Below are 18,714 nucleotides of genomic sequence, written 5' to 3'. Positions count from 1 at the left end.
AGACAATTTTTGATGTGAAAAGTGCTTTCTGTAAACTTTTGAACCTGTGAAATGGTGAATTTAGGTGGTGATTTGCAGGATCCTTGGAGAATTGGCCATTTTGACGTCTTCTGCATGGGCCACATGGCTTGAAAGGCTGCGCAGGGTGAAAATTGGCCAAAAAATTGATTTTTGTCAATTTTGGGATTTTTCTTGACAAGAACTTTTTGTTGGTTCTGGGAGTCAAAGTGCTGCGCGCAGTCCGCAGTCTGCAGTTGCGCAGTTGCGCAGTGGTGCTGCTTGTGCTGTGGTGGCGGCCGCAGCTGTTGCTCTAACGCCTTAGGGTGCGCGCTTTTGAAGCCGCGCGCCTCGGTGTACGAGTAGTGATCGGGGACTCGACCCCGCCCCTGATGATTGGTTGGTCGGGCTTGGGGCCCGGGTACACAGTGCTGATCATGCCTGCCCGTCCAAACTCCCGTTTGGTCTCGAGTGTTTACTCCCTACCCCGCCACGGGGTATGCGTATGTACATATATCGGCTTTACGCCGTAGGGGGGAGGATCTATATGTTCTCTGCCAGCAACCTGCCCTTTGACTTTGCCAATCTTCCGACCTCTTCGACTATGTCACCGGTGCTCAATGAGGGCTTCAATTCTCAAGTCGACTCTCTTCACCTTGGACCACTTTCGTCATATGAGGTGGGTTCTTTTTCCGTTCTGCTGGTGGGTCTTTTGACTTGGGGCCCATTCTTTCTTGGTTCCAAAGAATACAAAAAAAAGAAATCATTTGTGTATGCAAGATCTGACAGCTGACAGCCCTGTTTTCACTTCGACAGCGCTTCTCGTACCACCGCCACGGACAGCTTCGCCTTCTGGACTCAATAGCCCATACTCTACGGTGAGTAAAGATCTTTCTTTTCTTTTTTTTTCGCCGGCGCTAAGAAGGTGAGACTGACGACCGTCTGTTATCTTTCTCTCTTCTTTTTGCTCAGTTCCATCTAGAATTGTTACGGGCCGAGTCGAACGACATGCTCGCCTTCCAATGAGTAGGTCGTTTGATTCTTTTTGGCAAGTCTGGGAGTGGTTTAAGAGGGCTATATATTGACCGGTGAGTCCCCGCTGAACCCGGTAGGGTATAAAAGACCTCCCCCCTCTCTGCTGGATTTTTCTGTCCTCAACCACCATCTCACTCCCATTCGTCCAGTATACCTATTTCTCCCCTACTCCTTACCCTTTGAGGAACCGAGGAGCCTCTTCTGAGACCTCGCGTTGTGTACATCTCTTGTTATTTAGATCGTTCCCCTACTACAGTGTCGCTGACCCGTAAATATACTGTTACTTCTGCTCGCCGGGTTTGTGCGCACAAATCCCCATCCTGATCATGGATGGACCTTTGTCTTTATATCGGGCTGAGACTACCACACCAGCCTGGAACCAATAGACCCAACAACGGTTGGAACCGTTTGAATGGCTCAGCGGGCCTTGGAATCGGGTCGGTCGGCTGAGAAGACTTTCTTTTGCCGGTACATTATTGCCCCGCGTCACCGTCTGAGCTCCCCGGACCCCGTCGCGGGTTCAAACCCCTGTCCAAGCGTTCCTCATTGTTTGATTTTTGAGTATATCCGGCGTCTATTTTCAGTTATGAATACACCTAGTTGTAATAGATTAACAAGCCTTGTTCAGACTGTTCTTCAACATTTTCCTCAATCCAGCCGAAAAAATTGAAAAAAATCTGAACCCAAAAATGAAATGAAAGCCCCCTCCCCCAACTTATCAGGTTGTCCTCAACCTCAAAGAAAGTGAGTTATTTGTAAGAAAGAAAAAAAAGTAAAAAGAGTGTGGTTTTTTTTTAAAAACAAGTGTTGATGAGCACTTTAAACTCTTGCTGAGGAGGTAGATTTGGTTGGAGGTTTCCATAGACTTTTGAGATATTCTGAATTGTGTACTATGAGATTTATGGTGGGAGGACGGTGATAAAAGAGTGACTTTTTGAAAGAATGTGAGTTCCTCCCCCAACTTGAAAGATTTAAGCCCCAAGAGTTTCACGATTTAGAGCTGATATCTGTTTGTGATGATTTAGAAAAGAGAAAAATGATAATTGTTTAACCAATTCCAACAAGGAGCCTTGGGCGGTTGAAGTGTGTCTGAAGTTGTCCAAAGCGGTCGGGCGGAATCTTCAGTGACGGTTGAACCAGGAGCTTCCTGAGTGAGTAAAATAAGCAAATAAATTGATTCCTTTGTGATTCAAGATGATATAGATCATTGATTGATCCTTTCAATTCTTTTTTAGGTTCTGAATGGTATTCATTGTGTTTGGAATTTGTTTTTGTTGAGCTAATATCTGGTGGTACCGACGCAGGCGGCAAGATAAAAATGTCTTCAGAGGATGTACAGATTGGATTTGGGCTGATTAGATTTTGTGAGTCTGTTTGGTTGAGATCTGTAGTAGTACTAATACTTGGGTTGCATATACTGATAGTCTTGCCTTCATTTTCTCCAGGGTCTGTATCTGTGGGTCCTGGGGCTTGAAGGGACAGTTTGTTGAAAATTTCTTCTTGTTGATCCAAGTGAGGTTTAAAGAGGTGCTTGTTGAGTTTCAGTTCTTCCTCCCAAAGCCATCCTTTTGGTCCAAAGTTAACTACCTTCAGGCGCTCTTCAGTAATCCTGGCTGTAGGTTTCTTGGCCACAGGTTTGTACTTTGTCATGCACCATAAACTCCCCTCCTTCCAGCTTTGACATAATTTCTCCTGAAACAGTGATCCCAGCCCATTGGAGAGTAACTTTCCTATTTGCTGCCGGTCCTTATCTGGTTGATTTATCCTTGTGGTGTTGATGGAAAAACCTGGTTTGGAATCAGATATGCCTTTGGAAATGGATCTTAATGGTAAGCCTTTCTTCATGGCACTGCAGAATTTTAACAGTTTAAAAAACATAATAAGGATGTTCTTTTTGACTGAGAAGAGTTTGAACAGCAACACGGCTGTTTGTCTTGATGTCTTTTGAAAGTATTTTACACAAACAGATCTGAGCCAGTCTAAGAAAACCGGTGTCCGAGACATAACACGCTTGACTAGCTGAAGCGAGCTACTCCCTAGATGGCCACCGGAAGTCCTAAAAAATGCTGAGTTGATTTCTTTTTGAACATGCAATGTTCTTCGCCTTCCTCTTGAAGCGGATCCAATGGAGGAGCAGGCCTGATGACATTTGTACTAAGGTTTTTCCGATTATCCCAGCCTCTTCCTTGCCCAGTTTGTGCCAACGGTACTGAAATTCGTCTCCCTTTGCTTCCCTGGGCAGTGAGTGTTTCTCCTGTTTCATGGTATTCCAAGGTACATCCATGGTCAAAGAGGAAAGGTTGTCCTAGAATGCAATCTTGAGCCTTTGGTGATATGAAAAGATGCGCTGGCCCGGAGAATCGACCAATTTGTATTGAACAGTTTTCCACTCCTCCTGTTATGTCGCATCTGGCTCCACCCACACCTTGCATTGGTATGTTCACTATTACTGACTCCAGCGCTAAATCTTCCACTACCGATCGAGCAATGACATTGACCATGGATCCTGAATCCACCATGAAGTCTACTTTTTCTCCCCCAACTTCTGCAGTTACATATCCCAGGGCACAACTGTAGTAGCAGGGATCTGAGAGGTCTTCATCTTCCGCAGGTATGGTCATTGGTGCTGCTATGTTAGTTGCCTCTGTCTTAATATAAGTTGTAGAAGTGCTTTTTCTGGGGAGGCGTTCCTGCAACCTGGCTATGACTTTCTCTGCGTACAGGGGGGATATTGTCGTTAGCTGTGCAAAAGTGGTAGGGATTTTCACATTATCCAAGTCCTGTAGTAGTGCTTCCTCAGGCGAGTCCTTCTTTAGGATTGTTGGTACCCGCTCTTGGCTCCAAACTTTCTCAGGTGTCCTTTTTGGAGTGTCCTTTGGAGTGTTATCTGATTCCTCCTCTTCATGATCAATATCCATGGCTTTGCGCTCTGGTTCTTGGATCCTGACCCCTTGTCTACCCTTCTGAGCTTCTGACCTAGTGATAGGATGGGCTCTTATGAAGTTCTCGGCTCCTAGAGTAGGAGGGCTCCAATGGATGGTTTGTACTGAGGCTTTCATTGTTGGGGTGTTACCATTTCCTTGTTGCCGTGATTCCGCCAGGGCTCTGATTGCTTCTTGCATCTTGGGGTCAGCTGATGCCCCTGCAACCACTGTCCGTATTGGCCTTGAAGGTACAAATGGTATTTGTTGTCCATCTGGTAGAAAGTAGTCTTTACCCCGACGGCTTACTAGCCCCTGTTCTTTGTCTTTTGCCAGCTCCGGGCATCGATACGTTAAGTGACCATCTCGTGAACAGTAGAAACACAACGGATTCTCATATTGGGGAGTGATTGGCCAAGGGGTACCACGTGAAAAGTCCTGTTTGTCTTAGGGACCTTGTCTATTATAGTTTGTGGGCGAGTTGCTCCCCAGCTTTGTCTTTCTTGCTAACATGTTTGTTTTTGACTAGGTACTTGAGAATTTTGGTGAATTTTCCCAGATATTCTTTGTATTCTTGATAAGTTGAGATTCCTGACTTTGATTGCTGCTTGGCCAGTTTTATGAGGTCTTCTGTGGTGTACATAATGGTGTTATCTAACTCGCCCCAGGTTTTGACCATGTCAGCTTGCAGCTTGGTCCAGTCGTATTCTTCATACCCCTCCATTTTCTCGAGTTCGCACTTCAGTTCTTCTGTTTGTATAAACTGTTGTATCTGAATTGCTTTATCACGATCCGTGGCACCATACCCATAGGCTACCCGTTCAAACCAATGTAGAAACTTCATGAACCAACTCCCATCATAGTAAAGCCCTTCTTTGTTCCTGATGATGTTAGGTTTGTTTGAGTGCTCAGGTTGGGAATAGACGTATATTGGCTGAGGTTGCCGAACTGGAATTTGAGGTTGTTGTTGTTGTTGTTGGAAATGAGGATGATACATATTTTCTTGGTTGTTTTCAGTGTTATGAATACCATAACCGGTTGGTTGTTGTCTTGGGGTATTATTTCTTGGAGGGTTATTTTGAGTTTCATCTGAATCTGACATTTCTTCTTCAGCAGGATCTCTGAAGTTATTTTCTGGACCCTTTCCTTTGTCTTTCCTTGGTGGTGGTGGTGGATTGTTCGTGGCATCGCTTGGCCAAAGTAATCCTGAAGTTCCTGCCAATGGTCTGTTCCTTAAAGGGGTACTTGAAGCAAATCCTTCTCCCATTTCTAATGTACTGAAGGGTAAACTCATGTTGATTCTTGTTGAATCCTAGTTTTCTTAATATGACAATTGTTCGTTAACTGTTACTGTGCTCTGAAAAAGAAACAATAATATATGGTCTCTGGTTTCTTTACCAGGGCAAATTGGGGGTTTCTTTCTAATATCTAAAATAACTTTACCGTCCTGGGAAACTTCTTCTAACAGTATCTGCTTATCCAAATTCTTCAGGTCTTACTCTTGCCCTTCTTGAGGTCTTACAAGCAGCTGCTTCCTTTGAATGATTCCGGAGCTCTCTTCTACCAGGTTCCTAGTTATCCAAATTCTTCAGGTCTTACTCTTGCCCTTCTTAAGGTTTTATAACTGGCTGATTTCTTCAAGAGTCTCTTTTCAGATCCGGTGGTTACACGTTTTCTTTTCAGAGGTTTGTAATCAGTTCCTTGGATGGTTCCTAATTAATTGGCTAGTTGTCAACAGAATAACTGAATATGCCGCTGAGTGTTATAGATTTGTTTGACGAATTTGATTCCTATCGCTGCTTGAGGTTGAGATCCGTAGACAATGGTTTCTGGTTTTCTTTGGTTGAAATGTTGTTGATCAAACAAGATTATCCGATCACATTGGGGACTCCCTTGTAAGACTCAAAAGTGGTAATGAAACCCTTTTGCTGAATGGTGAAGGGTATGATGGAGTTGCAAGCTCTGCCCTTCTGTTATCAGTCAACAAGACCCACCAAGCTCAGCTTGGCAAGTTTTATTAAGTGATAGGTCTGGTCTGTTCCAGATGAAATCTGTTTGACTGGCAACGTGTAAGTGTTTTAATTACTTTGTTATAAGGGTTTGGATTGTTGTTATAAGGGTTGAATTGTTGTTGAAAGGTTTGATTTATTTTTATAAGGGTTTTAGGATTTGAGTGTGGATGAGTGTTGGGTGACTTGTGAGTTCTGGGTGAAAAACTGGGGCTGGCCGTGTGATAGGTGTCCATGAGGGGTAACTTCCACACTAGAGGGGGTCCAGGGGCACTTCCAGTGGTGACTAGGGGTGAAATTGGCCGTATAATTCATTTCTGGGGTCCATTTGATGGTATCTTGAGGCCTAGGATGAGTAATTATGTGGCATAGAAAAACTTTTTATTTTTCCACTTTTCCGTCTACCACACCGTTAACGTTTCATACCAATTTGCGGGTGCCTGTTTGAGTCCGTAGAGCGATTTCTTGAGTCTTAGAAATGGTGCCTTCCTCTTCGAGCCCTCCGGAGTTTTGATATACAACTTTTCTTGAAGTGGACCGTATAAAAACGCGCTTTTGACATCAAATTGTTGTATCGGAAGTTTCTTATCAATTGCAAACATCAAAATTATAAGCAAAGTGGTGAATTTTCCAGTCGGTGCGAAGGTGTTCCCATAGTCTTCGCCTTCTTTCTGGAGGAAACCTTGAATACATAATTGAGCCTTTTTTCTTTCTTCTGCCGACAGAGTGGCGGGTTTAGTTTTAAAGATCCATAGAGTCCGTAAGAATGAATCCGGAGTTTCAAATTTGTCCTCCCATACTTCATGATGTTCAATGTTATCAAGCTCTTCATTCACCGCTTTTGACCATTGATCTTTTTCAGTCGATTTCATGGCGTTTTTGAATGAGGTTGGATCGGAGGACAGATATGAGTACTTGGAAGGTTTGACTTGAAGAGTACAATCTCGGAGAGTGCGTCCGACATCGGTTTCAGGATTTAAGCTAGCTGCTATCTCATCATTGCTTTCATCCGACAGATCTTCAGCGCTAGAAGGAGTGTCTTCTTCATCTTGAGGAGAAATATCTGAAGTGTTGATTTCCTCAGGAGGTTTGTCGTCTTGAATTGCAATATCCCAATCAGAACTCTTGTTTTCAGGAGGTTTGTAGTCGAGAAACTTCACATTTTTTGTGTCTATGATTTTTCCTTCGTCTGATAGGATGCGATTAGGTTGAAGTTCATCAGTGAACCCAATGAGTATTCCAATTCTTCCTTTTGGTTTGAGTTTTGAGAATGACTGTTCAGGGAGCAGAAGGTAGGAGACTCGAATTCCTAAAGGATAAAAGTAGCTGAGCGGTAAGCTTTGATTTTTGAAAAGTTCAAATGGAGATAGCTTTGAGCGGTGAGTCGGAATCTGATTGAGTGTCAAGGAGCTGACTTGAGCAATTTCACTCCAATATTTCCCATCTATTCCAGAATCTTGAAGTATAGTTCTCATGGATTCGAGAATCGTCCAATTGAAGTGTTCAGCCAACCCGTTTTGCTGAGGTGTATAGGCATCAGAGGTTTGTTGCTTTATTAGATGAGCAATGCAGTATTCCCTCAAGCTGGTATTAAGAAATTCAGAGCCTCTGTCCGAATGAAAGATAGACGGATAATATTCAAATCTTTTGGCTTCAATATCGACTAGATAGGAGATAGTATTGGGAGTGTCACTCTTGCTTTTTATTGGGATGGCCGCGCAGAATCAAGTACAACTGTCTAGAACCGTAAGAATGTATCAATGTCCTTCATGAGATGCAGGCCATATCGGTCCAATCAGATCAAAATGAAGCTCTTCAAACGGTTTAGAAGCTGGCTTGTGATTCGATTTGAAGGAGGCTATAGTGATTTTCCCCAAGGCGCATGATTCACAGTTGCTTAGGATTTTCAGAGGAATGCCTAGCTTCTTTCTCAATTGGTGATAGCTTACGTGTCTGAGAGACTTATGAAGAAATTCTGCTGAAGACAGATGGGATGAGTGCTCAATGTTCTCAAATTTGAGACTAGGAAGATTACCAATGTAGTTGCCTTTCATTGCGACTTCATTATTTTTCAGGATTTGAAATGAGTTTTTGTTGAAATGAAAAATGTAGTTTTGAAGCAAGAGGCAGCGAACTGATAGCAGGTTTAAAACTATGTCTGGAATGTAGAGAACATGATCTAGAAAAAATTCCCCGAGTTTGTTTTTAAGCCGAATCGACCCTATCCCTTTTATTTTGAGTTGATCTGCAGAGGAGCTTGTTTGAACGCAGCCTAGTTCTTTGAGCTCTATATTGTGAAATAGATGATAATTCGAAGTCATGTGAGCAGATGATCCCGAATCCACGATGAAAAGATGTGGAGATTTGGATAGGGATGAGTGAAAACTACTGACGGAAGACTTGTTCTTCTGAGCGGCTAGTTTCTTGAAGTGTTTGGTTCGCTTGTTGGGATAAAGCTTCCAGAAGTTTTCCTTCGGATGATCAGCTTTGGGATTATGATACTTCTTGCGAAATCTCTTTGCTTCGTCAGTGTATAAAGTTATAGGATTTGATTTTGATCCACTGGAACTAGCACAAATTTCCGAGTTGTGTTCGTGAATCCTGAGATGCTCAAAGACGACATCAATTGATGGTTCTTTGTCGGAATGAGTGATTTGATTAACTATGTCATTCATATCGGCAGGGAACTTGTGAAAAATCATATGGCCCAACGCATCATCCGAGAACAACCATTTGACTTCAATGAGCTGAGTTTGAAAAGTCTTCATGGCAGTGATGAATCCAGATACATCGCTAGGAGTGTATGGAGCCCTTAAGAATGACTGGAACACCTGAGATTTGTTCGAAGTTTGATTGGAGGCGAAAAATTTGACAATAGCGCTCCAGATCAATAGAGCGTTGTTCTCGTTTGCTGAGTTCACAACATTAGCTTGGACGGAAGATTCAAGTTTAACTACCAATATTGCCTTGAGATAGACATTGTTGTCAGGGCTGAGAACACCGGTAGGACTGGTGAGATCGGTTTTGAGTTTAACTACATCAAGAAAATTTGAAGTACGTTGTTGCCATAAGGTATAGTTGTCCATTGACAGAAGTGGAATCCCTTCGACAACAGTCTTGATGAGAGAGTTATGAATTCCGTCCATAAATGAAGCAGTTGTCAAAACAGGTTTTTGGTCTTTGAAGACAGCGGTAGAGCTTGGTTGAGGTTTAGCAGGGTTATCGCCGCTGGACATAAAGGTGGATCGGTCTCTGGGGTTTTGACTGTTAATCGTAAAGAACCTGAGACTGTATTTCAGAGCAAAAAGACCAAAAACTAACAGAATTGACTGTAAGAAAACAATGGGTAATATAAGTAGAAGAGAAGATAAAGAAACAAACCCTGAGACAGATGGCTATCTGTGGAAGAACAACTGAGAGTAAAGATTTAGACAAGTACTGTTGTTGAGCTGAATGTTTGAGATTGAAGATTAGTTGTCGGTGGTAGATGAATGATATAGACAATGAATAAGAGAACAAACCCAGATAGAAAGTAAGGACAACAGTATAAGTCAAGGAAGAAAGTGCGCAAAGATCTAAGGAAAATGACTATGGGAGAATGAAGTTAGTAAAGTTGAGCCAATCAAAGAGAGTCTTCGGGAAACGCAGGGTCGCATTTCTCACCAAGTTGCAAGCTATATATACAGGCGGGCCTAGCTAAAGCTTTGCGGAGACTTGTCGGCGGGAAGTTGTTGACGCTGTGAGTGTCTTGAAGTCTTGATCTTGTTTGAGGAGAGGCGCAAGGATGATTGACAAGTAATGTTGAGTTCGGTTGAGAGTGGTGACAGATGATTAAAGTTTGAGAGTCGATGAGGAACCACTAGCAATCTTGAAGAGTAAGATACGCTGAGAGATTAGGTTTAGTTTGATGAGATCGAGGTTGTTGCGCCGCAGTGTAAAGAGCGCGGAGCAATGGCGCGAGCAATGGCGCGAGTCAAGGGAGACATGTCACAACGAGTTTCAACAGCATGACCTGAACCCCGCTTTTGGGGCACAGCCTTATTGCCTGAGTCTCAAGGAGGTTGTCTGTGTGATTAGTGAAGGAAGAAAATATTGAAATGGGTAGCGTGAAGACTTTTGTTGATGAAGTTGGGCTCGAGGGGGGAAAACAAATCCCAATCCCCTACGGGGCTTGGGGGTCACAGTCATGCTCTGTTACCGGAAGTGCAGGTCTGTGCACCTGAGGAAATTGTAAAGCAAGTCTTGTAGCCTAGCCCCTGCGCACACGTGAGCTAGGCTAGAGGCCTCCCCCCGGCCAAGAATTGTGGATTGGTTATGGGGTCAAACTGGGCTTAACATACTAGTTTTGTCCTGAAAAAACAGAACGGCCAAATATGTTAGTGCCAAGGTGAGACATGAGTACCATCAAGAATTCTGCCCAGGAAGGTCAAAGCAATGGAGGGAAAGGGAAGACGCACGATGCAATAGATTCCAGCCAAGCGTCAAGCGTGCCAATAAATAGGATCAAGTGATCAGGTCAGTTTCAGCCAATTGCTTGCTGTTGGAAAGGCGCCAAGGGGCTGGAGCTGCAGTTGCGGAGGGGACCTTCCAGCGCGTGGACGTCCGCAATTGGACAACAGAAGCACATTTTGAGACTGCAGGGTACATAGCATTGCTAGCTGGCGCTGCATATACTTGGACTCCCTCATGGCAAAGGCACTATGTAGCGCAGGGAAAACTCCTTGCAAAGACAGAAATCATGAGTGATTGGCAGTGGCAAGCTCTGCTTTAAGGCAGTAATTTACCACCTGAATTGGAACAGAAGATTACCTGAAGAGCTCAATCAACTTCATTTGAGATCAACACACCATTTAGTTGATTTGCAGTTCACAAAAGACAAACAGTGTTGATGAGAATAATAAAACAGGATTTTTATTTGGCTAAAAGATAATATGTATAATCTTATTGATTCACATTCAATCCTTTTAATTTCAAATCTTCCCTCTTACTCAAACCAAACAGCACAAGCAGGGAAGTATGTGTACAAAAGTAACAGAAAATGAGACCTCTACAAAAGTACTTTCATGGAGATAACAACACCAGGAAAAAAAAGTAGTCACTTGATGGCAATTGACATGACTGTACACAGCTTTGTTTTCAGCTCCAACACTGCTCCAATGCTGCTCCTCTCCACCAGCACATCTAGGGCTCACATGATAGGTGTCAGGATAAAAGCACTCAATGTGAAAAAACCAGATGATCCTCAGCTTTGGCCCTGGCTCAGCTGATGCTTAGGTTTTACCCTAGCTCAGCTGATACTCAGTTTTTCCCTTGGCCCAGCTGATGCTCAACTTTGGAACCGGCCACCTGATGATCGTCTTTGGCCCTGGCACAGCTGATGCTCAGCCTTGGCCGTGGCTCAGCTGATGCTCATCTTTGGCCCTAGCCTAGCTGAGTTTCAGCTCTGATCCTGTCCAAGCTGATTCCCATCTTTTTCCCTGGCCTGGGTCAGCTGATACTCAGCAAGCTGAGCATCAGCGGGCCAGCTGGCCCAGGACTGGGTCAAAGCTGAGCGTCAGCTGGGACAGGACTAAGAGAAGGCTGAGCAAGGAATGGTACAAAGCTGAGCATCAGCTGCGCCAGGACTAGTACAAAGCTGAGCATCACCTGGGCAAGGACTGGTCAAAAGGCTTTATTCCAATTCTGAGAGTGAGCTGCGTAAAAAAGCTGAGTATGAGCTGGGCATAAAAGCTGAGCATGAGCTGGGTACCAAAGCTGAGTATCAGCTGGACAGAACTGAGGATCAGTTGGGCTCATCAAAAACTGAACAGGACCTCCTTGGTAAATTTTGGAAGTTGAGGAGATGGTTGGGAGATTGGGGTAGATAGTGGATAGATATTGGATAGATGGTGGGTAGCTGGCTGGAGCAGGTGTGATGTCACTTGTCATCAACTGAATATTTCATTTTACTGGTGCAAATGAGATTGGCAATTCTTGATGAACCAGGTGTTGGTCTATTTCCTGAGAGTTAGCTGAGGTTTCCACAACTGTGGCTGCCAAGTTTGATCAGGATTGGTTTGTGGTTGAAGGGTAAATGCAGACAAAGCAATCATGCTCATTTTTCTTTTTTACTGTCCAATTCTGCATGATCACCAATAGGTTTGATAGACTCCCCTAGTCAATGGCAGAAGAAAACAAAAATAATTAGTTCCTCAGAGCCTGTGCAAATTGACGGAGGGGCACAAATGGACGCATGGAGATCTGGCAGTAAGGGGTTTCTCATGAATCCCCAAGATTTTCTCTGGTGTTAATTGCACTTTTTTTATGGCTTGTTCCTGTTGCTCTAACTCCCTGACTTTTGAAAGTCACAACTGGTTGGCTTGTAATTCCTGTATGAGGGAGCCCACAGTTAGCTCATTGATTGGGAGGCTCATTGCTGATACATCCGAGCTGTCTACCTCAATTGTTGGTAGCTGCTTTTGGGTGAATGATAACCAAGCCAACCATTGTGGCAGTAAATGGTGAGTATGGTACCTGAAGAAGCACCACTATTTCCAATGGTCCAAGATAGCTACACATTTAGTTCCTCAAAAACTATGGGGTAGGATCATTATGATTCAAATTCAAAATTTACAAATTGCCTGGGAAGAGGCCCTGTGAGCAACGGTGGGCCAATACACTAACATTATTTGTTAGTGTAGTGTATTTTAGCCAAAACCAGCTAACAATAACAACATTTTCTGTTATCTTGTTTTTTGTGTTGCTAACAATACAGGAACTTGCCCAGGAAATAGTGATGGATAACATCAATAACTGTTATTGTATCCTGTTAGTAGCAATAAAAGGCCTGTTATTGTTGTTATTGCTGTTATTTCCTGTTATTGTTAGTATGGATACTGGTATCTCAGATAACAAATAACATGAATTTGGGAGTAAATAAAATGACTAAACTAACAGTTATTTTCCAATAAGGTTAGTGTAGTGCAGTGGCCCATTGCTGCTGTGAGTGAAGGAAAATTGTTAATACTATTGAATTGTCAGAGATGCAGACAAACACAGATAATTTACCTGCTCCATCCTACATAATTATAACCACCAAGGATGGTAAGACTTGTATAATTGGTGATCTGGTTTAACAAATCAACTCAGTTTGAACAAGTTGTACTAGAATCTGTTGAAGCTATGGCTGGAGCAGGGTAGCCTGAGACAACGGTGGGCCGCTACGCTGCACTAGAAATCAGCTAACTGACAATTACAGCGGCGCAGCTGGCATCAGGATTTTCCAAAATCCCTGAATTGTGCAGGCCTAATTGACTGATCCCTCTTGGAGGCTTATAGTTCAATCCACACAAGGCAAGCAGTTGAATGCTGCAAAACAGAACATGTTAGCTGAACTGTCCTCAAAATGGAATTTTGGCTCTGCATCTGGTAACCAGGATGTTCTGACTCCCTGATGCAATGGTCCTGCTGGACCATTTTGATCAGGGAGGCTCCTAGAATATTCTCACCAGTTTAAGTGGTTCAATGCTGCGGAAAGGGCCGCGTAATTTGCTGTTAGCTCATTTTTTGGCGTAGCGTAGGGGCCCACTGTTGCCTGAGATCAGCAAACTTAACTAAGCCCCCGTCCACGCTGCGGCGCAGGCAGATTTTACCTGGGGAGAGAAGTGTAGCACTGTGATCTCTCCCGCGTGGAGGGGGCTTATGAACTATTGGCTTGTGTTGGCGTGAGAGCATTCACCAATTTTGGTGGTGAAGGATGTTATTCCTCCACAGCACTTTCAGTATCAACCAAGTTCATGATTCCTCCTGACCATGTGAGCTTGAGCATATTCTTGTTGATCACGTCTGCTCAGAATACCTATATTCCATCTCCATCATGCCCAATAATCTTTCCAATTCTTGGATTTTGGGTTTTTCCGCTGGTTGGAAGTGGTCAGCTACCTCGACTTCCTACCAAAACCCTAGTTGCCAAAAGGAAAAAATTGGTAAAGGGCCAACCCAACTTGAAGGAGTTGGCAACTTCAAAAAAAGATAGAAAAATACAAAACCAGTTGGAGAGAAACTGAGCGGACAGAAAGATAGCCAAGATCCCAGTGCTTAGCTGGGATAAAACAGGAAAATAATTACATATTGTGGGGATTTGTGAATTGGAAGCGGCAAAACTGTACCCCTATTTCCAAGATAGCCTCACGCAAACATGTTCCTTTTGGTCATAAGCCCCGCTTGCACCTACACAACTTGTGGTGCTCGCGGGTCTTGTTAAGCTTGTGAGATCAGGGATGCGGAAAAAATGAGAGAACTGTCACAAATGACAGGAAGATGGATGGCTTGTGAGAGGGAGTCTGACCAGATGCAGTTCTGGGATTGACATGGTGGAAAAAATAGAAGAGAACCAATGGGTTTGATTTGCATGGTTAGGATATGGTATAAATAGACTAAGTACATGCGGCAAAGATGTGGTTGATGCAAAATGAATTAGATATCAACAAGATAATTTTGCGGAGTCTACACATGAAGATAAAATGACATGACAATCTCTACTACTCAGGGTTCAAGACTACAAGGTGTGAGAAGCTGTATGATTAATCTTACTAGTAATGCTCACTTAATGATCTATACATGGATTTTATTCAGTAAACAATGGGATTGAGGTGAGAGAATTCCAACAGAATCACTTTCATCAATCAAAAGGCCACCAACTGCAATTAGATGCTTCTCATAGTAGCTGAGCCTGTGTGTACATCCAAAAGAGTTACCCAAATGTTCAGCAAGCAGCATTTTAAGCAATTTGACTGAGACATACATACCTATTTCCAGCCAAGTCATTTCCTGCAAAACAGATGACAAATATCACCAGGAAAAATAAACTATCACTAGACTACCGGTGACATCAGCCCAAGTCCAATGAGCTACCCACCAGTTGCACAGGCTCTTGTAGGAAACAAAGGGGCCATTCTAGCCTAGTTGTGGTAGCACCAGAGCTGGAAAAAAGTGACAGCCATTGTTGCTTGATTTCACCTGATGTCTGGTGACACTTTATTTTTCCTGGTGAATGTGACAGTCAGTGGCAAAAATTGGTAATCAGAGAAACTGCTTGGAAGCAAAGTTTTTCAACAGAAAATACTGACCAAAGTAGAACCATTTCTTGCCAATGGCAATATCAAGGGCCTGTTGGAGACATTGAACAACAAGTGTTATCATTTTGGGAGATGCAGTATGCAGGATTCAAGCAAGCCAAAATGATTGTCTCTCCTCCATCTCAATTTAAGCATCAACCGGGCCAGTGGAAACACATGCTTCTATCAGGACTTTTGTAACACCTTGCATCACACAAAGTCACCTGTCATCCTTTCAGCGTATCCAACATAAGGACCAATATCTATGTGGCATTGTTGCCATTGATTCTGATCTCAAGTGAATTCAAGCTTGAATACCTTTGAGTTTGGAGTCATAGTTCAAGTTCAATGATTATTCATTTGATGTATGATGAATTACAAGAAGAGAGATGCAAGAAAAATGATCTGGTTTTCTGTAATCCATTGTTGCTAGAGTAGTAGACCCATAAAAAGACATTGACAGTCCATATGATGTTCCTGGGACATGTCAACTTTGCCCAATTCACAAGATCTGCTTGATGACTGAACACTACAAGAGAGTGAATAACCTCAGTAAAGTATCATGATCACTGTGCTCTGAACCAGCGGCCTCAGCTGCCCCAACAACACAACAACTATCAGATCGAACCATTCTTCCAAGCTATAGAGAGTCCTAATAAGCTTGCATAATAGGAGAAAAGAATGTATCTAGATGACCTGAGGTTCTTGCGAGGACAGCTAATGATGACGATGAAGATTCAAGATGACTGAGAGAGAGAGAAACTCTCCCCCTCAAGGGCCTGATATCATAAGACAGACCAAGGGAAAGAAAGAAGAGTAATACAAGTCCCATGAACAGAACCCATGTATCATCACTCATCATCATCATCGTCCTCATCTTGTTCTTTCAAGAACTTGACCAGGGGCTCAGTCGATTTGAGGAAGTGTTGGCGGGCCTGGGCCTTGCTGCCCTTGCTATGCCAGTACAAGATCGCCTGTTCACTAAGCGCATCGTGCGCGTAGAGCTCCTTGATGATCTTTGCAAACGCCCCCATCACTTTCGTGTTCCTAGGAACACACAGGTGTCAGCAAAGTCAGTCATAAAAAAAGTGATCTCTATCAAGCGCAGGACAGAAGATCAAAAGCCTACTGACTCGTAGGCCCAGACTTGAATAGTGTTAATCATCGAGATTTGAGTCCTAGCGTTCTTGCAAAAGGCAGCCAATACAGGGGCTACAGCCTGCAGAGCAAACCACAAAAACCAATTTATGAGCATATGTACTTTGGGATAGCTAAATCAAAGAAATGCTTACGACGACTGCTCTGACGACCATGTCGACAATCTGATCCGGTCGACTGCCCATGTCTAGTCTATCCATCAGGCCGTGCCATACCAAGGCGATGAAGTCGACATCAGGAATCAATCCGCTTTGTGCTTGCTCTTGCAAGAAGCTGATGATCTACACGAAATAAGCAAGTGTTAGCGCTGATCACATCTACCGAGGGAGACTGGTAAGACGGCCAAACCTCGCTCTGTGGGTCCTCTGAAGCAACCATCTCTCGGAGCCTGACCAAGGTCTCGTCTCTTACTTGCCCGCTTCGCTGTTTGTGGGCATACGCGACGATCGCGTCCAACTTTGCTGCTTTGAAGTGGGCCTCCAAATCAGATGGCTCGCGTTTGTGGGGCGGGAAGAAGCCGTACATGTCCACGACCCCACCCCGACGAAGAGCTCCCGAGAGATGGTCTGCTGACTCAACCTGTAAATAGGCTGTAAAAACTTTGGTGATGAAGTTTAAAGAGACGCCTGCAGGATACATATTGTTAATAAATCGAGTCTAATGGAAACAAAGAAACTGTGAGGGTGCCGACTATTTACCATCTTTAACCAAATGCTCCTTCTGCAAAGTTAAGAGGACATTTGAGCTCGTCAATGCGGTAGACATGAATAAGGCCAAGGAGTAGGCCAGCTTCTCGAGGTCAGGTCCTTCAAACTTGTTGATGTACTGAAGTAAGCCGGTGAGAGCGTTCTCTTCGAAGATCTTTTGCAAGTACTTGTATCTGAAATGAGTTAACGAAAAAAAGTTAGCAGGAGTGTGCTGATATAGGTAGGGGGAGGGTGAACCTTCTGATGAGCTTGTTGAAGACATCGACGTGTTTCTTCATATCGGCTTGATCGATTGGATATTGGGTACTTGTCAGTATACTAAACGGGCTTCTTTCTGCACCATCATCGACAAAGCTTCCACCGGGAGCGAGGATACCACCGACGAGGAGGACCTCGAACAAGGGGCCTTCATATTTACGGTAGTCTAGTTGGTTTCCGAGTGTGTCGAGTTTGGCAGCTACTGCATCAAGATCGTTGGGTGGTAAAGTCGAGAGATGTTTGAGGATCTGATCGCGAAATTCTGTGATACGTATACAAGGAGAAATGTGAGTTTCGGGTCAATAAGGCCGATCATCAACGTTTTCAAAAGCTTGTTCGTTGGATCGAGCGAGCAGGAAAAAGTGTTTATGTGAATCTACATACCTTCGGGCTCGAATTTAGCTGCAGCTTTGGCGACGCCTTTTCTGATATGTGTTGGAAGGCAAGGACAGGCCAGCCAACAAGAACAGCAAGAGATGTTCAGTTTCGAGTTCGATCGGGTGATAAATAACAGAGAGCACTGACCGTTGTTTGTTCCGGACACCGGCAAGACTGGGCTTAGCAGCAGCAGCGGCAGACATCAACTAGCGAAGGGATTTGATGAATCGATTAAGCGTAGTCTCGACTTGGTTGTTTTCGGCTGGGTAGGGCTAGGTAGGGCTCTGTTCCGGAGAGGAGGGCGTGCTGGCTAGGAGGGAGGATTGATGATCAATGATCCCGATGGTCTGCGGAGGTCGAGGCCTGTACCCCAAGCCCCCGGGTGAGAGCCCCCGACCCCGAACCCGACTCCGCAGGCGGGATGAATCTAACTTAACATGTCACAAGTCCTCCACCTTATATGTAAATCAATCCGTCTCTTGCGCTGGGCAGAGTGTGGAGCAGCGCCCTTGTCAAAACACAGGGAGTGAAAAAAAAAAAACATTCAACTCCTTTTTTTTAGGTTCTGTCTTTTTGCACACCAAAAAAATCCCCTGCACACACCAAAAAAGCTGTACACTCCAAGGTTTTTTTGGAGTGCACAGGCGTGCACTCCAGCATTTCTTGTAATGACTGTAGAATGAAGATGTGTCTGGTGAGAGTCAAACTCACAACCTCAGCCATGCTGAGACACATACTAGAGTGCTGCCTTTACCGACTAGGCTACAGATGCTTGTGGCTGCCAGCTGGGTGGTTGGTTGGTAGTGCTCATGAGTCAATCCAACAGCCCGCCATACTGTGGTGATACATCATGGTAGCAGACAAACAGACAACTCAACATTTCTTGCAGTGAAAATATTTCACTACAAAAAGACGTGGTTTTTGGAGTGAACTATTTTCACCCCAGGAAATGCTGGAGTACGCAGAAGCGCACTCCAAAAAACCTTGGAGTGCACCCTTTCACACTCCCCCCTTGATGGCCGCCGCAGACCAGCCATTGGGAGTAAAAAAAACCTCTCAATGACCGGTGCTGGTCATTGGTAGGACACATTACTTGCAATGTCTGGGGCTGATCATTGGGAGGACTCATCCCTCTTGATGACCAGTTGAGACTGGT

General features: G+C 44.0%; 1 protein-coding gene across 1 annotated transcript; it reads right to left on the bottom strand.

Moving 5' to 3' along the window:
• Positions 1-13,121: 13,121 nt before the first annotated feature.
• On the bottom strand, positions 13,122-17,761 carry PtA15_12A176 (uncharacterized protein; the record flags this gene model as incomplete). Its single annotated transcript, XM_053161759.1, has 9 exons — positions 13,122-13,142; positions 15,957-16,104; positions 16,191-16,276; positions 16,350-16,496; positions 16,564-16,841; positions 16,914-17,095; positions 17,160-17,442; positions 17,565-17,605; positions 17,706-17,761. 9 exons carry the CDS (start codon positions 17,759-17,761, stop codon positions 13,122-13,124), a joined length of 1,242 nt encoding a protein of 413 aa, XP_053025745.1.
• Between the last annotated feature and the right edge of the window lie 953 nt (positions 17,762-18,714).

This window comes from Puccinia triticina, chromosome 12A (assembly GCF_026914185.1).
Source record: "Puccinia triticina chromosome 12A, complete sequence".
NCBI lineage: Eukaryota > Fungi > Basidiomycota > Pucciniomycetes > Pucciniales > Pucciniaceae > Puccinia > Puccinia triticina.
This window is presented reverse-complemented; position numbering and strand designations above follow the sequence as displayed.